At 46.3% G+C, this 21,036-nt stretch overlaps 2 protein-coding genes across 4 annotated transcripts; one reads left to right on the forward strand and one right to left on the reverse strand.

The window, feature by feature from the left end:
* Positions 1–1,371: 1,371 nt before the first annotated feature.
* SMIM11 (small integral membrane protein 11) lies at positions 1,372–20,791 on the reverse strand. Of its 3 annotated transcripts, none has more exons than XM_050915325.1 (5): positions 20,743–20,790; positions 19,621–19,682; positions 15,532–15,647; positions 13,679–13,858; positions 1,372–2,013 (listed from the first exon to the last, which is right to left on the reverse strand). In XM_050915325.1, exons 3-4 carry the CDS (start codon positions 15,550–15,552, stop codon positions 13,691–13,693), a joined length of 189 nt encoding a protein of 62 aa, XP_050771282.1. In that variant the 5' UTR covers positions 15,553–15,647; positions 19,621–19,682; positions 20,743–20,790; the 3' UTR covers positions 1,372–2,013; positions 13,679–13,690. The 3 variants fall into 3 exon arrangements, with proteins under 3 accessions (XP_050771282.1, XP_050771281.1, XP_050771280.1); XM_050915324.1 differs by lacking the exon at positions 1,372–2,013 and adding an exon at positions 11,719–12,447 and having other exon boundaries at positions 20,743–20,791; XM_050915323.1 differs by lacking the exon at positions 1,372–2,013 and adding an exon at positions 11,719–11,903 and having other exon boundaries at positions 20,743–20,786.
* On the forward strand, positions 3,223–3,984 carry C1H21orf140 (chromosome 1 C21orf140 homolog). Its single transcript, XM_050915319.1, is given in 1 exon segment — positions 3,223–3,984. A coding segment is annotated over 1 exon segment (762 nt).
* Positions 20,792–21,036: the final 245 nt, after the last annotated feature.

A 21,036-nucleotide genomic window follows, 5' to 3' on the forward strand; every position in this document is an offset into this window, starting at 1 on the left:
ACACCAGAAATACTACTTTGGCATGGGACTTTAGCTAGTGTTCAGGATTTCATCAGACAGCTAGGAGGGAAAATAGATTATTTAAATTGGGTATGGTATTTGTTAGAAAAAGAATCCTAATTTTTCTCACTCCGTGGAAGACTGGAAGAGAACCAAATTCCCTGTAGAATAATGTTCTCAAGTGTTGGTTTTGGAAAAACAAATTTCAAATTTACAAAACATTTTATTTAGATAAAAATAAAATGTTAAATTTCAATGTTAGCAACTTAATTTTAGCTGCTACATGTAATATAATACAGCAGTAAAAACATCCACTGTTTGCCTAACATCATGCCTACTGTTTATGTGTATTTCATTATGTTCTGTATTTCATTATGCTTTTATTTGGCATTTTAAAATAAAGGGTTTGTGATGATTTTTAGCTTGCATATAGAATGTGGTGACTGGTAACCTAATAACATAATTACTACTGAAATGGGTAATTGGTATGTAACTGATAATTGGTATCCTAATTGCTTCATTAATAGGGACTTTGTTCATGGGTAATTGGTAAATTTGTTATTTAGCTAAGTATAAGTATCCACAAGTCCCCGTAAGTATCCACGACCTTTTTTGTGTGGTCCAGTTCAGAAGAGGACCGTGCTTTTGAAGCGCAGCTCCTGACCGCTGCTGTTGTGCCTTGGGTTGCCTCCTGGAGTGGTCTCAGAGCACACAAATGGGCTGGGCACCACGGCTTTCAGCAGCACAGAGCTGCTGCTTGCCCCTGGTGACGGCGGCAGGTCTGAGAGGGATGAGGCGGGCAGTGTTAGAGCCGTCCTTAGCCTGGCACGGCCAGGAGGCGTCAGGGACAAGCCCGGAGAGGGAGGAGAGGATGGGGAAGGAGAGGAGAAGCCCTACCTCACTTTTGTACCCGGGGACACTGCCTGGATGCTACCATAGTTCTTCCCCTGACTTGTTTCCTGCTGGTGTCCATTCACAATCAGAAGGTAGCTAGAAAGCAAGAGTAACAAAAGTGACGTGCCCTTTTTGTGTCTGTCTATCTCAAGGATGGCGTGCTCCAACTCATGCACAGTTAAGTAAGTCCTCTCTGGGGAGGAGACAAGGAAACGACACCTTCAATTTAGGTAACAGGGAATATGATTTGTGGTTCCAGTGGGTGTCAGGGGTGGGATGCTTGTCACAGGCACCAAGAATTAGGGCGTAAGATTTCTTTACAGGTGGTTCTTTTGACACTTTACATCCAGTTTTTGAACTGTGAGGTCCCTAAATCAGCGTTTTGGGGGACCTCAGGCCCTAATCAGGCCTCTAAACGTGCACTTTTCAAAACTAATAAGCACCCAATAACTCCAGTAGGACTACTCATGTCAGGTTATGCTCTTGGTATACATTTATTAAGGACAAAAGCTAACACTAAAAGAGAAAGGTATACCACAGTGTGAAATGCTAATAGAGATGAGTCACTATTATTTTGTGTTGTATTCTCACATGAATACGTACTGCATATTCAAGGATTTTTCTTCATATGTGTACAGTCTGAATCTGCCATTATTTTGCACCTGGCTAACAAACCGTATAGGCTTCTTTCTGGGGGTATACCCTTCTTCTTATATCAAATTTTCAGACTTCTGCTCTCCACGTGATGCTGCTAACATGATGTGCCCCATCACTCATCTGCCTCAGCAAGGAGAGCATCCAGACAGCTGAGTTAGACGCCACTGGCCATGTTCATCTTCAGACATTTTTTGACTTCACAGAGCTTCCCACTGCGTTAGGGGGGAAGGAAAACTGTTCCAGAGGGGATGACGCGGACCGTGGGGTATCTCAGTTTCAGAGGTGGGCAAGGAAATGCATGCTGTCATCAGAGATCGACACGTTTGTGCTGATCAGCCCCATTTGGCAGGCTGACGATGCTGCCAGCATTCACTCCCAGCCTTGTAGGTACAGCTAAGCATGAGCAATTTAACAGTCTTGTACTAACAAGCTTGTTCCTGAGGTAAAATTCTGCGTGTGCATCTGTAGGGAGAAGCAGGGACAGGTAAGAGACCAGATGGGTCAAAACAGTCTTCACTTTCTGCTGCTCCGCAACCTTCCCCAGCTGAACACTTGCTGCCCTCAGCGTGCCTGCACACACACACACACTTGCACACACGTATGCACACGCACACATGCACACATCTTCCCCTGACTGTTCCCGTCTCCCCAGGCTGGCTGCAGCCCTCACTTTGCCACATGCTCCTGTGCCCCTGTTTGACTTGCCATGGCAGCAGGGTGGTACCAGTCCAGCCTTCTGCTCTGACCTTCATTTCAGCCTCTGTGTCCACATAACACCACAGGAGCAATTTTCTTTTTCCCCCATAATCCCTTCCATTTCTCTGAAGGCATTGCTCACCCTTGGAGGGGGTGACAGTGTTGGTGTCAGGCACAACCCAGGTTACTCAGGGGTTCGTTGGTAGGGCCAGCACAAAATGGAGAAGTGGGTGCACAAAGTGGGAACCTAAGAGGACTCTAGAAACCAAATTACTTCTAAAAATACCTCTCCCTGAAGCCATGTCTGAGGCGTCACTTATTTCTTCCCCCTCCAAGGCCTGGAGCTGGGCAGGCTCAGCATGGTGGACCTCGCACAGGCTGCTGTGCTGTTGGGCGCTGGGCACCAGGCAGCACCTCGCAGCGCTGCCGGGATTGGGCCTGCCAGTCAGAGAGGCTCGTGCGGAGGTCCAGAGGTCCTCCTTCCCCCCATAACAAGACACCCGGGGTTCAGCCCCCTCCTCCACCTGGGGGGATTTCAAGGCCACATCTTCCATGAGGCCACATGCTTGCCAGGGAGGGAGGCAAGGTTTCTACCACTGGTCTCAAAGCTCAGGCATTGGCTCACTCTCCATGGTGACTCTGGGCAGCTCCTTCCTCCACATCCCCATCCCTCTGGACCTCTTTCGGCGGTGCCTGGCTGGCCCACACACATACACAGGGCCCAAGCACCCACCCAGTGCTGTGAGAGGAGGAACCATGATGTTCAAGATGAGCAACGTCCTGATGCCACTGGCTGCACAGCTGCAGCCCACCCAGCCTGATGGGACCATTGTTTTCCAAGATGCCTTTTGATCAGCCACCTGGAAGCCCCTGGTGATGCTGCTGCTGGCTGGGTGCGACACCGCAGAGTAATGCTAGGGCAACGGGTGCATTGTGAGCCCTGCGAGCATCCTTCATGAGCCTTGAGATACCAACATGCAGCACTTCGCAAATCTGCTCCTCAGGCATGTAATTCGCAGGGGCTGCTTTGATGCTGCTTCAAAGAGGCAGTGCCTGCAGTATTGAAGAGCTCTGAGGACACTGCAGCTTAACGGTTTCAACGCCCTTTTTTTAGGGGAAAGAGATATTCCAGAAAGTCTTATAACAGGAGAAAAAATAGCCGAGGAGGCCGGCCTGTGCTGGCCAGTATGGACACTTGTTCACACTGGCAGCCGCCAAGGGCAGGTGCCCTGGAGGTACAAACTGCTATTAAGAGGTGATCTGCCCATCCCCCAGCAGACTGGTATCTTTCAGGAATTGTGTGAATCTCTGACCACGTCCTATGGGAAGTGTGTAATTGTGATGAGGGATAAAACGCAGCCGATGCGTGTGGGGGCAAAAGACGGCAAGGAGCTGGAGACGGGAACTCTGCCACTAGTCCTACCAGCAATTTACATGTCCAGCACTGAGTGTTGCCCTGAAGCTGCTAGAGCCAATGGCCATGAGCTTCTTGTTGTGCCTTTGTCTTACAACTATCTCTATCCTATGGATGTTGCCTGGTCTTCTTTGAAATGGTTTATTATAAACAATAAGAAGGACTTTGCCCTGAGGTCTGTTGAGAGGACCCACTCCTATAGGTGTATCCTCTTCAGTGACTTGATTGTTAAAGGAATAGAGAAGGTGACCCCAAACAAATGGAAGGTAGCGATTAACAGAGTGAAGAGATGGGAGAACTACTACCTTGACACACTTTCTTAAACAGTTCTTCCTGCAGTCAGGCTTCAAATGTGTTTTGATTGGTGTTGAATGAGTTACTCTGCTGAGCCCTTTCCTTCAAAGGGTGTAAACCTAAAAAACCACATGTCAATAGCACTAATAAAAGAGATAATTTTAAATCCAAATGTTTCATTTTAGGTGTATTCCATCACTAGGTTGATACGCGCTACGCTTGCGCTGGGAAGGGACCATTAATTTGCCTTGTCACAAAAATGGGCCAAAGCATGCCTAAGATCCTGTTTAGCCAGCCTTCTGCACAAATGTCTCTATTACGGCAGTCATGAGACTGTGCCTTAGATGTAAATGCCCTCAATTTCGAGAAAGACTGGGCTGCAAAATGAATTCTGTAGGTCAAGCCTGTCTTTGACCATAGGAGATCTGCTCCTAAGCAGGGAATATGCTGGACCATGACTGACACCAGAGTCCATGGCTTAAAGAAGTCTGAAGAATTTAATGCGACTTTCCCATCGTATACGCATTAACATCTTATATCAGCTCAGCAGTTCATTACACTGAGTACCTTGCTCCCAACAGTGGTCTGCAATAAACATTTCAGTGACAGGTAAAAGAAATCTTTCTAAAAGAGAAGTTCCTTTCTGAAGCCCAACAATTAGTAGTTGGTTCAAGCTTTAAAGCATGAAGAGTTCAGTCTCTCAGAATAAAATATGGCACTAATCATTGAAGATTTTCTTTATCTATGACATCGATTACTGAGATGTAATGATTTCTCATGGAATTGAGTTCAAAAGATTATTTATGAGTGATGCAAAGTAGTATTTCTTAACAGCAGTTTTTTCAAGTTCATTGAACACTTTCTTGTTTTTTTGAAAGTGGATCCCAATTTACATTCTCTGTGTTGCTCATTACTGGGTATGTGTTTATTGTGTACTTCTAAGAGAACTAAGACCATAAAAACATAAAAGAAAGAAGTTATGAGATGATTCACAGGTTCACTAAAACATTTCAATACACTGAGGCAAATCTGTGCAGTTTTCCTCCTATGTGTGGAAACCATCTAAACAAGCATTGTAATTTGGTGTGGCAGAGAGGTAGCTAAAAAAGGGAGTCTCATCTACCTTCAGAAGAATCCACGCATGTAATTCCCTAGAGCCGACATGTGAATACACAGAGAAAAAAAAACATCTTTTCTCAGCTTCATATTCATCAGCAAAAACATCTGCTCATTTTTTACAAATATGGATGTAGCAGAGAATGGAAAATAAGGTGCTTCAAATGCAAGGAGGAAAGAGGAGGGGGAAAAGGGGAGAGGCTGGAGAGGGGCAGGAATGTTTTTATTGTCCTGGTATCATGGCCCTGAACATAATTTCACATTGGCTTGAAGCAGCAATTGCTCCACTAAATATCAATGAATATGAAGTGGTGTGAAATCAGCATGAGGAAAGAAAATAGGTCCAGTGCCTCTTTACCACAAGGATAGGCAGTAATTGTACAGTAGCTTGGTTTTCTTAAGAAACAAATGATGCACACCCCATTTTCCCAATGACTGTTTACCTTCACCCGATGACACTGCGCTATACTATTGGGGAGAAGTAACAGTGCGCTATAGTCAAATCAGCACAAACCCGATGACTTCATTGCTGAGTTCTGGATTCACATGAAGAAGAACAAGACCAAACCTGAACAGAGCAGAGTCCCCGACTGCTGCCTCACCGCAGCTCAGCCTTACCGGTCTCTGCTGCCATGGCTTACGCAGCTGCGGGTTTAGGGCCGCATTGCAACACTTCTTCATTGGTAGGGTGTGTCTTCTGCTATCCCTAATTCGCAGTGGAGTCCATGGGACCAGGTACAGAATCGCCTGCTTTCCATCCATTTTAGCAACGAGGAAGTATCAAAAGGAAGTAATTTGTGTCACAGGAATTTATCAGTCTTTCCTGTTTTGTATTCTTTGGTAAAACAAGGGTGAAGCCTCCATGAAGGGTTTCATGGAAACAAGCAGGAGGAAAGAGGAAGTGTTTGGTGCCACATCTCCCAGAGAGTGAGGGAAAAACATCCTTTTCCTGCAAAGGGCTGGGAAAGCCTCACTAAACACCTTCACTCTTCCCAGTCTCCTGCTGGGAGGTTGAGGACTGGCGAACTTTTTCTACCCAGTCCTATTCAACGTGTATGGAAACCTGTGGGCAGGAAAAAGAACCGAGTCTGAAATCAAATGAACTTTGGTATTTTGTATAAAATCCTCTGAGATGAGTCCTTTTCTTTCTTCCTCCCTCCCCCTTTGCTGCTGCATAAGGGTAATTACAACCCATGTTTTCTACAAAACGTTGTAACCCATTGTACTGAAGAAAAATATTGTGGCTCATACAGTTCTGACTCAACTGGTAATTTACGATGACAAGCAATTCCTTTAACATATGACTAAACAAGCTAATAGGAGGATGTTACCAAATAGCATGCACCTTATTCAAGAGTACTTGAAATAGCAAGCATGAGTCTAGTATCTTCTTGGTAGGATTTTAAACACCTATTATTTTATTAGATTTGCTAGCAAGAGCTCTTTTAGTGAGGCTCAGTACACTTGACCATTGCAGGATGTCAAAACAAATCTCTTTGTTCCCACTTACAACTCTCTCTGTGTGACTGAAATGCACCACTAGAACAAAATGATTAAAGTATCTTTGCATAAAGAGGAGAGGCAGATGCAAATGCCTATGTTGATGAAGAAGCTATAACAGATGTCCCTCTGCTCTAAGCTAGCTGGAATGCAAATCACCTGAATTTTCATCATGTCTCATTGACTAATTACTTCTAAATGCTTTTCCAAGCCTCATCTTCATGGAAAAAAACATTTATTTTCTTCCAGCTCATGAAGCAGGCCTGTAATGACTGGCTCAACACATTTTTTTCCCTATTTTCAAGTCCTCTGTCCTAATAGCATGCTGGAAGCCAGGGTACAGACAGGACAACTTGGGGCAAGAGCCTACAGAGGCCCAAGCCAGGGATGTAATGATGGGACACAAGGTGTAAGCTTCTGTGACTGAGCAGGCAGAGCGGGGCCCATTTTGTGCCACGCCTGAGAACAGGGAGAAGGCTGGCCGGGTAGTGGAAAGGCAACCAACATTGCTCAAAGCTCAGCCTCTGTCTCTGTGAACTTGTTACTTGACATTTCCTTCTGCAGCAACCGTGTGGAGGAGGTATGGAGAGAAATGCACAAAGGAAAGGAGGAGGGATATGGGAACAATGTCTATGTAAGAAATGCAAAATAAGAAAACTGTTTTAGAAAACAAATACATGTAAGGGCCAGAATCATTTATATGACTTACTTAAACTGCACTTAACTGTCAGTGTTTGACATTTCTTGTTGGCTAGCTCTAAGCCTCCTCAAATCAATGAGAAACACTAAGCCAGGAAATTAGCCTGAGTTTAGGCCAGAGGAATGAGTCACAGCCAATCAAAAGAGCCACAGGACTGGGAAAGTGCCACACCATTAGAAGCTGAGGCATTGGAGAGCAAAACCAACCAGTATGAGGAAGTCCAGGAAAAAAAGAGACTAATAAAAAAGGATAGTCACCCATGCTGTGTTTCTAGTGATCAACAGGAAGCAGCTATATACATTCTCTGCTCTGTGACAGCCATCTCAAGAGCCTTTGGGTAGACTGGAAACAGTCTCGCAGTGAGGCAGCCTTTGACGCTGGTACACAGGGACATTTTCAATAGCTCCCTCATCAGATTCAAAGAAGGATAAATTGATGCCATATGGAGATATACACATGAATACATGCCTAATCACTTATTTGTGCCCAAACAAACTTTTTCTCTACAGGAACATATGAGGAGCCCATTGCTATGGGGATAACTGTTCTGGCAAGTACCAGGTATTTCTGTTATCAGCTGGAGAAGGGCCAGCTGGTGCTCTGATTATCCCTGAGATTGGTACACACATATGCCAATCAAGGTCCAGCTGAGCCTAGATGATATGCTGGGCTTGCTCCAGTAGCCAAGACAAACCAGCTTCAAAAGCCAAAGCCAAACTGTGGAGTGACGTGGGTTGTGCGTAAATATCCAGCCACCTCTGAGTCCCCAAACCAGGTAGTCACAGCCAGCCTATCTCAAAATGGCTTTTCGCCCATGTCCAGGGGGGAAACATAAACTCAGGTTTTAGAAATTTTACCTGATCTGTCTCCACACACTCATGTGGGTTGTACATTTGTTTGTTTTCCACATATCAGGAGCATGTCAGACACAAGACTGTCACAGGGTAGTCAACTCCTTCATGTGAGGTCTAGCAGCTCCTCACTAAACTTGACTTGAAGGCTGAGGTTAGTACATAGTTAATAAATAGGGAGAGGATGCAACAAGTTGATGCATCTTCGGAAGCAATTTCACAAAGACTGTGAAGAACTGGTGAAGGCTGAAACAAGTGAGGTTTATTTCAGCTTAGTCTACTGGTTTCTCCCATGACAGAGCTGGAAAGGGGGCTATGGGAGTTTGCCACATGCTCCTCTTTGGCCAGAGTTGAGGCCAGGGGGTAGAGATGTTGACTGAGCATCACAGGCTAGAGCTGGGATCAAGGAGAACAGTGAAGGACTCTACCCCAGACAGAACATTTGCAGGGCCTTTACTGAGAAGAGCAGGAAAAAACAGCTGGAATTGCTGATCCCCAAGAGGAAAAGTGACGAAGAAAATGTTGGAAATAATAGTTGTTTGCATGTGAGGCTCTTGGAAGGCCTGAAAAATATTTAGCTCCCTGACTTGCAGCACAATGGCTCGAGAGCAATCTCTCCTGCCCTGGGGCGCTGCTTAGGGAGCTCTGCCTTCCTCCAGCACCAGTGCTGTTGTGTTTCTGCTAAAAGTCTCGTGGCCTTCAGACTAAAAGCATTCAGTGGTACTAAAATCAAGCTGAGTTCATTTCAGCCAAAGTCTAAAATGGATAATGAGAAAACAGTCCCGTTGAATGCTTCTTCACTTGTTTTTCACTTTAAGGACCACAGATATCCCACAGCCACTGAGCTCCTTCAGGCTGGAAGAGCCCTATTCCAGCAGCCACTTAAGTTATCTCAGAACCTGTGAGAGGTTTTTTTTTTTCCCTTAAAATCCCAACAGCTCCTTTCTTTATTACTGCACAAAACCCACACAGCCTTGGTGTCAGTAAAAGCAAGCCTAAAGGTGCAAAAACTGTAAGTTTAAAAGCCAGTAATCCTTTTATTTTCTCAGTCTTCAACCTTTGGCACCAGTGACAATGACAACATCCGACAGTGAAAGACCCGTGCGAGCGAGGTACTGCGTAAGGTTAAGCTGCCCATCTATATAACATGAATGCTAAAGAGTAATTTTATGGAACAGGGGAGGAGAGACTCTGTAGTTCTGTAGGCACCAGAAGAGCATGACCTAGCTCGCTTTCTGGGATGGGAACATCTACAAGAGGATCCTGTGTAGATCCCCTGCTGTCTAACAAGCTGCACACTCATACACACAGAGCACTTCAACGCTCTCTATCCTGCTGCCTCCTCTCACGTGCAGAAACTCAATCGAATTGAGTTCTCTGTTCCTCTTTTAAACTTGCCAGGACTAAATGTATAACCCTTCTTTCAGTAAGAAACCAGATTTCGAGGTCCCCAGCTGGTTTCTGAACAAGAAACTGAAACAAATCTGAGCTGCTGTCTCCCCCCAGTGTCAGCATATTTTCTTATTCAAGGCTGCAGCTGTGGCACATAGGATGCCCAAGGGAAAAAAACCTGCTGTAACCTGTCCACTGATAGCATAGATCAAAACTCTACTCTGGTATGTCAGAGAACAGATATTGGTTCAGGTTTGGAAATGGATAAGATCTCTTCTTATTTTGGAAACTCTAGGATATCAGCCTGCTGCAACACCCATCACAAGCTCTAGGGGTTATCTATGCTGTAGCACTACTCCGAAGTTAAGGAAAAAAGCAGCCAGGTTGGACCAGATTTGAAGTCTTACACGTACAAAGAGGTTTTCTGATTTGGCTGCAGAGGCAAAAAGGTGGTGATGTGGAGGACTTTTGAGGAGACTTCTCACAGCTGCTTTCTCCCCTGTTCAAGGCAGGGACAAAAAAGAGGCTCCTTGTGTTTGGCAAGGTAGGGCCCCCAGATTTTAATGCCAATCTTGATTGCTTTGGGTGCTAAATGGTGCCCAATTGGTGCCCAATTGCTTTGATGCTAAATGACTTGCTTTAAAGGGAGATTGTGTACCTTTGATTCTGCTTACAGAGCAGCTGTATTGAAGTAGAGAATACCTCTGCTTTCAGTTTAAAAAACAAAAAAAGCTCATTACTACTATTGGTCTAGAAAAAGCTACCCTTGGTTGAGAGTCTAAAAAAAATCTAGATTGGGGCCAATATTCAAAGGCAACCGGTGACTGCTTGGAGCCAAGACATTGCTTACTTTTGAAGTTGGTGGACACTACACAGGCCTGACAATTTCCTGTTAAGGTTTGGGTGAGTGGCTTAGCTAAGTACCTTGGTGCATTTCCCTCAATAGCTGTTTAATGGAGGTGGTTAGCAGAGTCTGTTCTCACTGAACACCGCAGAGCCATTTAATTAAATTACCATTTAATTCCACCTTTGCATAGACAGATGACCGCTGAGACTGTAGAGGGAAACTGCTGTTTTACAATGGCACTACGAGTTCCCTAGCCTGGCAGTCCCGAGGCTGCCATAGCAAGGATATTGCTCTATGCTGGGAATGGGTTTCTGCAACACTTATATTCCCCAGTCACCAAGGTGACCGCATGAACAGCGAGATTTTAAAAATCACTGCAGTTCCCAGTCAGTAACTCCACCACAGCGAGAGCTCTCTGAGCATCAGCCGTATCAGCTGCACACAAACTCAGTCAGGTAGCCCTTGTGAGACGGACACTGCAGCAGTGTGCGCTGGTGTGACCACAGCAGGCACTTCAGCCTGCAGCCGCAGGGAGAGGGCAGGAGTGAGCCATCCCAGAGGCTTCCCACATCGTGCTGGACTCCCAAGGCTTGTCCAAGGGCCCTCCACCTCTCCCCTTCCCTCCTCTCCCCACTCCACTGTCAGATTTCAGCTTCAACCTAACCTCCAGAAGATACAAGGATCTAGGGAGTGCTTTATAATGGAAACGTGAAGGGAAACATGAAGGCAAACGTGAAGGCAAACGTACCTGTTGGCCCTGCTACACATGCCTAAGCCTTTATTTCTGTGAAAAAAAATCTACTCTGTTGATTACCCTACCATGACCAAGTTAGCTTACCCTCCAGGATTTCGTGTTATTGCACATGCAGGAATAGCTAGCAATGGTAATGAAAACCCCCTCTGCTTCATAGGCTGAGTAGTAAATACAGAGCCATACACAGTTCTCAGATACTGTGCATAGCAAAATAATATAATAAACCTCCTAGCATGAAACTTCCTCAAAGGTGACACTGTGATTTGCATTAATCTAAGGAAGTCCTAGGTGCAGCAAGCGGTTTGAGAAAGACCTGCCTGTAAAAGCTCCTCTCCTGGGTTTGTTCATCTGGATTCAACAAAGGGCCCACAAGTCTGAGATTTACACCCTTGCAGGGAGCAGTTGCTCTGAAGAAGCTGCACAGAGCCCTCCCCATTTCCTTCTGTCTGTCCATGAACCATGTACACACCCTTGATGGATTCAGAGTGTTCTTCTCTTTAAAACCAGCCACCTCCTTGCAGCTAATCTTTAAAAACTGCCTCCCCTGCAGCTCTAACTGTAGCATTTGAGTAAGCAGCAACCAAGGCCATTACTTTTTTTATTTACAAAGGATTTTTTATTGCATAAATAGAAGCTTAGATATTTTGCTGTACGTATAAAAAGTTGAGATACAGTTTAAGTGAATGTTACTCTTGAGGGTTTTATTCCTTTGACACATCCTTCATCTACAGAAAGGCTTTGTTCTTCCAGGAAAGGAATCCAATGCAAGCTGCCAAGTGTCAGAAAGTCTGCAGGGTGGGGAAACAGCAGTGAGAACAGCAGGCATGATATGCTGGCAGCACATGGGCTAAATCTGCCTGCCCACGTGGCGCGCTGCAATCGGAGCTAATCTCAGCTCTGTGGTGCTGACACTGGAGAACATTTTTAGGGTAGGAGAATTCACCCTTTCTTGCAATCCGATTCTAGAAAGACATGGCTGACAGCCTAAGAGATGGTGGCAGAATTTAGGAAGGACTGGGCCTCTGGTGGGCAACACTGGGTGACGGGGCGAGTAGGGTATTTTCTGCAAAATCAGAGATGCTTTAATGCCAGTCATTCAACAAGGTCAACATCACATGCTGGACACAGAGGCCTTGTGGGATGAGCTCGTCACCGTGGGGCAGCAGTCCCTTGGGCTATGGACTCTGCCAAACAGAATTCCCTGGGACCCAACGCTGCACACACAGCACGGTATGGTCTCCTCATTACAAGTAGCAGGCTTGCTCACATGCAGGGCAGTCCATCTCTCATTTGTTTAGCAATAAAACTCCATATAACTTACTCTGACTTATTCTGCAAAAACCAAAAGAAGTGTTCTCACAGCATTTTCCAGTGGCTACTGAAACTGATTCAAAATAAAAGTTTAAAATGGCACAAGTCTGCACAGAGACAAGTCCTCAATCTGATGTAAACAGGAGACTGAAAAACACCTCTGTTTTTGTTGTTTTTTCTATGCGAATGAACCACTTCGTTCCCATGGTTATTTCCAGGGCCTCATTTCTAGTCACAATTTCCAATCTCTGTTGCACGAAATAAAACAGTGATACGTTTGAAAACAAAACTAGTAAACATTTCTAAAAACTGAAACTCTCTTCATATGTGAGGTGATGACCTCAAAAGGGGAAACTAAGTTTTTTAGTTTAATAAAGAGTAACATTACATCAAACTCCCACTGAGCTTACAAAGGGCAGGCAGGAATAGAATTCCCATTTTGCTGCAGAACCGAGAGATGTGAAACGAACTGATACAAAAATCACACACCAAACAAGTCAGGGAGTAAAATCTTAGCACTAGGCAGTACTCATTTTGCTAATGGACTTGATCCAATGAGGCAATGATTGCTTAAACTTTGAAAACAGAGGGAAGGAATTCAGCACATGGGGAATGAAAACTCAAAACTTTAAGAAATTTTGTAATGTTCATTTTGCTCTTCTATGCAGAAAGATGTCCATTTTTCTCAGTGAATTATATATGGTGGATGTTACATAGCATAACCTGTACCATTTCTGTTACCTTGGGAAGTTCCATGGCATGAGACTTGGCCCTTCCAGCTAAACTATCTACAACTTGTCATGTATTTAACTAATATGGAATGGCTGCTTCTTTTCTATCTTAATTATGTGACTTAAGGCCAAGAGGTCTTACTGCATCATCCTGTCTGGCATGCCTCTCATGCATTTTTTGCCCAATTTAACGATCTCTTTACACATCAGGACTTCCTGTGCAATTGGTTGGGCGTAAAAATTCAGGGAGATTAAGAGCAGAGAAGGAATACTCTGCTAAGATCTCCTAAATCACAAACCATGGCTACTAAGTTTTCTGGTGGTAACTGCAATTCCTACAAAGAATGGGCATGATACGGGTGTGCAAATATGCTGAAACATCACAGGAGACAAATATTACAAGAACTCAGATAATGGTGATAGTTCTAATTGCACAATCCAAATGCATCCAAGTCAAAACATAATGGGATTAATATGTCAATGCCATTATCGAACACCAGGATGTCGAATAAATTCTATACCTGAGAGACTCTTCAATCATCCTTCTTCTCTGCTTCTGTTTTCAATTTCTCTTCACGTTCCCTCTTCAGTTTTTCTTCAATTTTTTTGCTCTGGTACATTTTTACTCCAGCAAACGCTAAGCAAAGAATCAACGTTTTAGCTGCCAAAATGTACATCAGCAATGGGAAATTCTCCAAAGCCTGAAATGCAAAATAATATATTTAGGCAGTTACTGGAACACTTGGACAATTAAAAATGAATCTACAGGGACACTATACAGCTTCCTGCAGCAACAGCATTATTCAAAGCAATGGTAATGCTCCCGTGTTCATGCTTTTTTTTTCTGTAGGAAACTTTAGACTAGGCAGATCAATGTCTAGGGGAAAGGACAAAAACAAGTTCACTTAAGTTTGTATAGAAAGCCTCTTTGAACAGGTCTTTCTTGCTTTTGCTTGCTTTACAGCAAATGGAATATTGGCACGATCTGGAGCTGAAAAAGGGGAAGAATGAGTATCTTAGGATAATTGTAAAAGTGGAAACGCTTCTGAACAATTCTCACATGAGTGATGGATCTGTGCATATCAGCTATCAGATGTGATCCCCAAAGACACTTTTGTGCTCCTAGAAATTTTAATCCATGGTAGTTTTGCAATGAACTTGCCCAGATCTGGAAGGTATAGATAAATGCCTTTAAACCAGAAGAAAAGTAAAAACCCCACAGCCTCCAATGATTCAGTTTCAGGAGTTTTTAATGCCTGGAACCACCGAAATTGCACAACATACTTCAATGTTATAAAAGCATGCTACTGTAAGTGCACATGGAGTGGAAAATAAAATGCAAATGGGTAACACTGTGAACTCAGAATACAAATATAATGAGAGTGGCACAGGCACTCAGTGAAAGATGTCAATTCCAGAAAGATATTGAAGGTACATGAACTTGTTTCAAAGAGCGCACTGTTTCAAAGAGCCACGTGGCCAGCAGGATCAGTCCGGTCTTTCAGTGGTGCACAGTAGGTTCATAGTGCCAGCTCCCCCTTAGCAAGCCTCCCAGTACCCCCCTGTACCCTTAGCAGGCCTTCCAGCACCTCATAAAGCTGTTCAGCCATTGTCAAACTACTGAATTTAGAAAAGGCCTTGTATCCATACACCATTACTGTGTCCCCTTAAAGTCCACAAATCAGAGGCTCAAGTGGGGTCTTTTATAACACTGACCTCTACAAGCTGCATGTTACCTTTGACATCAGGCCACTCCCCTCTAATTTTACAAAAAACCATCATCCTCTGTCAATCTCCCCACATATTAAAAGTGGCAATCTCTTTAAACCACTGCTCTGCAACACCAGAAAGGTAAAGCCAAGGCTTGGGGTTAGCATTGCTTTCTTGATATATGGTTTAATTTAACATGTTAAAATTGTTAATGCATGAGGTACTTGGTCAAACATTTCTGTGCCTTACACATGTACCCTGCAGAGTGTTTATGGCCCCAATACACTAAAAGACACAGTGGAGAAAACACCCTCCAGTAACAAAAGGAGCTGAAGAAAGACCAGCTGGAAAAAAGCCTGGAAAGAGGAAAGCCAGGAGGAGCAGAGGCGAGCAGAGCAGAGCTTGCCTACCAGCACAGAGCTCAGGTCTAAAGTGTGAGGCCCCAACAGCAAGTACTGGGGCCAGTCCGCAAGGTGCAAGCAATACGGCAAGAAAGGACAACGACGACGAGTGCTCTGTCCCTGAGGTGCAGTGTGGTGGTTAAACAACCTTCACCTAGGTAAAGAAACCATCTTTAAACACAGGACCCACCCAACCACATCTTACATGCATCTGCTTGAAAGAGCAGAAATTCACTGTTTTATGAAATGTGAAACATCCTCACCTTCCAGTTAAATGCCACCATCTTGGCTGCGTGATGATATTGCCCGTCCTGCAGCAGGCTGTGCCCAGCACCGATGAGCGTCACACTTCTAAAGGCACAGACTGGGGCAGGAGCATCTTGAAGAAATTGAAATTAAAAAAGAATTAGCCAATCTGTTTCTACTCAGCATGTCCACCCTGCACCTCTCTGACAAGCTCATCTGCTGCACAGCGCCTGGCAGCATGTCAGTGCCACACGCTTCAGGAATGACCTACATGTGCCTTTTTCGAGCTGAGCGACAGGAGCAACGTCTGTGCTGCTGAAGGACAGGGGTTTGAAAGGCCCCGGGCAGGTGACACACTTGCGCAGAGCAAGGGCTTCCACCGCCCGCAGCACATCCCAGCAGCTGCCCAACTGAAAACACAACGCTGGCTGCTTTCGGAAGCTTGACACGTGCGCATGTCACACCGCCTCACCGATGTTTGAGATCTAGCGGACAGGAGTGTACCCAGAAGAGCTGTCTTGTGGTTTTTAAGCCCACCTGCCCTGTTCGGAGCCTGAATGCCTAGTGAATCCTAGTATCTAGTATAATTTACCAGTTCTCTCTGATTTACTAATAAATTAAATTCTCCATGCAGCCCATAATAACACAGAAGCAAACCAACCAGTCACTGGATCCCTTGAGTGGTCAACGTATGTTTCAGAGCTGAACTTCGGGGCTAAGAAATGCCCAAGGGGATGCTGAAGGCTGCAGCAGACAGCCACAATACTACCCTCCGGTCTCTGCCTGCGGCTCCACCAGCGCTGACACTGTTTCAGCTGCTGGATTTCAAATTAAGCACATTTCCCTGCCTGACCCCCTCAAGGTGTTTCCTGTATGTATAACAACAGAGTCACTGTCAAAAAGTAGGAGGAAGCCCTATAGCTTAGTCCAAACCTTCACCAGCAGCTGGGCTGAATGAATCACCACCATGCCACAATAGCTGCAGCTGACCTTTCTTCAGAAACAAGGAGCCAAGCAAATGTTCTTGCAGCTCCTGCGCTGCTCAGCCAGCTTCTTCATAGATGCCCTTATTTCACCAGCTAGGGCATCTTCTTCTCTCCTCTTCCCCCAGCTGCAAAATCCTCACCCTGCAGAGACCACCCTGGAAACGTCACCATGGAGAGACACCACCAGAGATCTCTGTTACCAAGATTGAACTACACCAAAGCAGTGGCGTAGCCAACTCTTGTGTCGTTCAGTATTTACTGTGTTGATCCTGAGTTGTGCAGCTCCCTTCTCCTGTTGATAAAATGTCAGGGCAACTGTGAACTAATGAGTCAGTACTGTTACACCTCCAAAAAAAAGGCATTTTAACTTCTGATGATTCCTCCAAAATTTCAGTGAGCATTAAGATTTGAAGTCCCCTGCCAGATGGTCACAGCAAAAATCCCACATCAGAGCAGAATCTAGTTCTCAGTGCATGGTTCAGATGGCTACATGCTTCTCAATGATACCCAAGTTTCACAAGCCTGGCCTGATCTGAGGGGACTGCACTGCCCACCTGGGGTGTCCTCACCTCAGAATGCTGACTTGGGTGGCGGCTTCATCAGACACAGTCTTCACTCTTCTCTTAAATTGCTGTAAAATCTGTGCTTCAGTCGGAATCAATTTTGCAACATGTTGTAAAAAGGCAAGAATTCAGCCATTCAAAGACAGGCTAGCATCTGGCATATGATGCTGAAAATGGGGTTTTAGTCATTTTTTATGTACAGAAAAAGTTTTAGACTCAGCAAATGTTATGTGAGCCCATCTGTGGGGTCTGATTGCAGGGTACCATCCCACCAGCAAGAAGCAGCATATAATGTGTATCACAGTGTGCACTCCTGCAAATACTTTTGGTTGCAAGTCGATTATTTAAGCATTCAGTGCAACACTTCTGTAATACTTCCGCTGTGCTGAGACACAAGCCTGAATCTGCCTGAATTGTGTATCCACCAGGAGTAGCTGCACTGAAGTCACAAAAGATGGGAAGTAAAGAAATTCTCCGTTTGTTCTGAAGAGCAGTGTTCTGATCCAAAATGTTTCCTGTGAGAGCTGACACCTTTGATGGTCTGTTCTCACAGTGTCTTCTGCGGTTGGAACTGAGCGGGGAAGCCACTGGTCTCACCATGTTGCATTCCCACATCCTGTGCCACCAGCCTCCCATGGTCAAGCACTTCTCCCCATTTCGTCTCTTGACTCTTCTGGTCTCCATCTTGATCCAGACTTCACTGAATACAGCTGAAACCCCAGGACAGAAAAAAATGGGTGGAGCTGGGGCACGGGGCAAGGAGAAGAAAGTGGGAAGAGGAGAGAAAAAGGCAGGATTCACTTCACAATTGAAAAACAACATTTGTTAGCACTGAGGTCGTCAATTCAAAAGCAAAAAGCTCAGACACTGTACTTTCAAGGTTGTGATATCTTAAAAGCACGCAGGCAAATAAACAGCTGAAGTTTCATGTTTGCCTTTTCAGAGGCAGATAAGGCACAGATAGGAGTTCAGAACACATCTACAGTCAGGCATTGTTCATTCCCCAGGAAAATGCAAGCTCCCTTAACAAACAGCGCTACTGGGAATGGAGACTGGGCCACATGGAAGGTCACTATTACCTTCACTCGCAAGCAAGGAGGTCTCGTGTTGAACCACGTGAGAAAGAAACAGGAGCACTAGGCTCTGCCTGAAGCCCGGCCGGAGACTCCACGACAGATGCTCCATAAGCTATCCATCATGTACTTGTAGACTCATATGCAGGCCAGGGATAAAATGATATCACTCTCACATGTATCGGTGGCCTTCTTCACTGTGATTGCACCTCGATCACTAGCCTATTTACACTCAGACCTCCTTTGTGAAGCAGAGCAAACTACTGCAGATGGTAAAGGAAGAAAAGGTCTGCCCGTATCGCACACCTCAGCATTGTACTAGCAATCCTCCGTTAGCTCCAAATGCTGTGAGGTCTTCTGGGTCCAGAGCAGGCAGACAGGGTCACCAACGCAGCGCTAGAGGCTTGTGTCCTCAGCAGGGCTAAAGAGCTCCCAGGGAGGGCCGCACCAAGTCCCAGAGCTAGTCTTTAGCCTGATACCAGCCCCAGGATCTCTGCACAACGCTGTGTTGTGCAACACAGACCACCCCAGACAAAGGAGTTGGGCCTCAGTCAGATGGGAAGTCTGTGGTGGAGCACAGAATTGAATCCAGGTCTCTCAGCCACTGAATTACAGCTCCAGTCCACCACAACAACCACATCACAGCCCAGCCACTCATACCATTGTTTGCTTATGCAGCGGCAGAGTATTGACTGGCCTGCATGCACCAGAAAACATCTACACAGGCATCTGGGTACTCACAAACCCACTTGAGTTGTCTTGGCTGAACGTCTCACTCAGCCTGCCAATAACTCCATCTACTCAACAAAATGGGACTCGAGATATTCTTTTGTCTACTGGGGATTTCCGAGCAACTCCATTTTATCCACTTTGTGAAAAGTTACAAAAGTCACCAGCCACAAGGCCTCAGAAAGCAGCGAGCTACTAGGATTATTTGACTATATTTAAAATGGAGTGATGGCTGAGTATGTTCTGAGCTAGAAAAGAGGTTTCTCTCCACCTGTCTCTTGTTGCTGCTTTCTTTAACGCACATATTTCAGGAAGCAAAATGCACGCTTCCCACATGGACAGTCACTGGAGGACCCACCCCTACATGTGACCTGCTGCATCATGCATCAGGTTGAGCATCTGCAAGACACGATCAAGCCTCCTCAAAAAAAAAAAAATGACTACTGGGTCATGGGAAAACATAGTAAGATGGCAAAGCCCAAAGGCTGCAGAGAGCTGGAAGCAACTGCGAGCCAGAGCTGCTGCACTAAGAATCCATCACAAAACACTCCCACAAGATGCAGTGGTTATATTAAATCAGAAGCACTCAGACCTGTGCACATTTACAGTCTCTGTAGGTCAAGACATCACTCCATAAAAAGGCCTGTGTAATCACTCAGTTTATACTAATGTATAAACTGTGTATTAAAGAAATTCCTAAACTAACATCAACTCAAGGAACATCAAAAACATAAAGCCATACAAGATCTTCATACCTGAAGAAGTAGAAATGAAAATATTAGTGATTCCTCTGGCAGCTCCTCACATGCTCCAAACTCTGGAAAATGAGAACAGAGCAGATGGGACGTATCAATCATGGCACCTGGATTAAAATCAAATTAAATCAAAACCAAAAAATGTCAGTGGCACATCAGACTGTTCCACTGTGGCTCCCAGGGCATCATTTCAGCCACATCCCAGGGTCCTTGCAAGCTGCGGGCCCTTGCCTGCTGCCACCACCTTGCCCAAGCCTCCCCTGCCTCCACCCCAACCCCAGCTCTGCCCTGGTCACCTTTCCTGGTGCCTGCAGCAGCAGTGCCCAGCACAGCCAGCAACCTACACACGGACTTGAGGAAATCAAACTTTTTCAACGAACGATAACTAACTTCAGATTCCTCTTTCTTACTTATGTGCTTCATTTTTTCTTAAGAAAACAACAAAACTCGGCAGATTCATACGCAGTGAAGCGCGCTTCCAGGCAGCCGTGCATCGCACCCTGCAGCAATACGCCAGGAGACGGCCGAATCAGGCCTGCCCGGCGTTTATAGCCAGCGAGCGTGTCTCCAGCAGCTTTTAGACCCCACACTCCCTCGTCCAAGGGGCGGCCGGGGGCCGCAGGTTATTGCCAAGGAGCTTCGCACACCCGCTGGCGCCAGGGCGGGAACGGGGCCTGTGCCGGGGTCAGACAGGCAGGGCGGCGGGCAGGGTGGCAGGCAGGCAGCCAGGGGACGGCAGGACGACAGGCAAGCAGGGTGGGCAGGCAGGAGAGCAAGGAAGGGGGGCAGGAGAACGGGCAAAGGAAGGTACGCTGGTCAGGAGCGGGCAGGCAGGGGGGCAGGAGGGCAGGCAGGGGAGGCAGGTAGAAGGGCAGGGCAGGCAGGAGGGCAGGAGAAGACTGAGGGGAGCTGAGGGTTCTGGGGCTAGCAGGCCGGGGAGCAGGCCGGAGGGCAGGCAGCAATGCAGGCAGAGCGGGCCGGGTCGGGGTGGGGGGGGGCCGCCCCGCTCCTGCCCGATCTCGCCCCGCCGCCCCCGCCAGCCCGCCTCCCCCCCCGCACGGCGCCGCGGGCGGCCGCGCCAAGGAGGGGTGTGGGGGAAGGCCCAGGAAACGCGTCTCGTACCTCACGGGGCGGCCATGGCTCCGGGCGGGAGGGCGCGACAAACTACATCTCCCAGGAGCGGCAGCGGCAGGGCCCGGCGGGGCAGGGCCCGGCAGAGCGCCCGGGTCCCCCCGCCTTGCCTCGCCCCGGGCGCCTCTCCCGCAAACCCGGTGTGCCCCGGGCCGCTGCCTGAGGCCGGAGCAGAACGTAGCCCCCTGTTTCTTCAAAAAAAAAAAAAAAAAAAAATTTCTGAGGTAAAGCAATTCCCACATGTCCCAGGGGTGTAGGTCCGAGGGCAAAGCGGTCCAGGTCCCC

This window comes from Gymnogyps californianus, chromosome 1, assembly GCF_018139145.2.
Source record: "Gymnogyps californianus isolate 813 chromosome 1, ASM1813914v2, whole genome shotgun sequence".
Taxonomy (NCBI): Eukaryota; Metazoa; Chordata; class Aves; order Accipitriformes; family Cathartidae; genus Gymnogyps; species Gymnogyps californianus.

What these genes read in the sequence shown, in the direction of transcription:
- SMIM11 (XM_050915325.1), bottom strand. Translation starts at nt 15,552, where the DNA reads ATGGTGGCATTTAACTGGAAG. An exon ending in TGGTGGCATTTAACTGGAAG is followed by an intron (nt 13,859 to 15,531) that starts GTGAGGATGTTT and finishes TTTGCATTTCAG; the next exon opens with GCTTTGGAGAATTTCCCATT.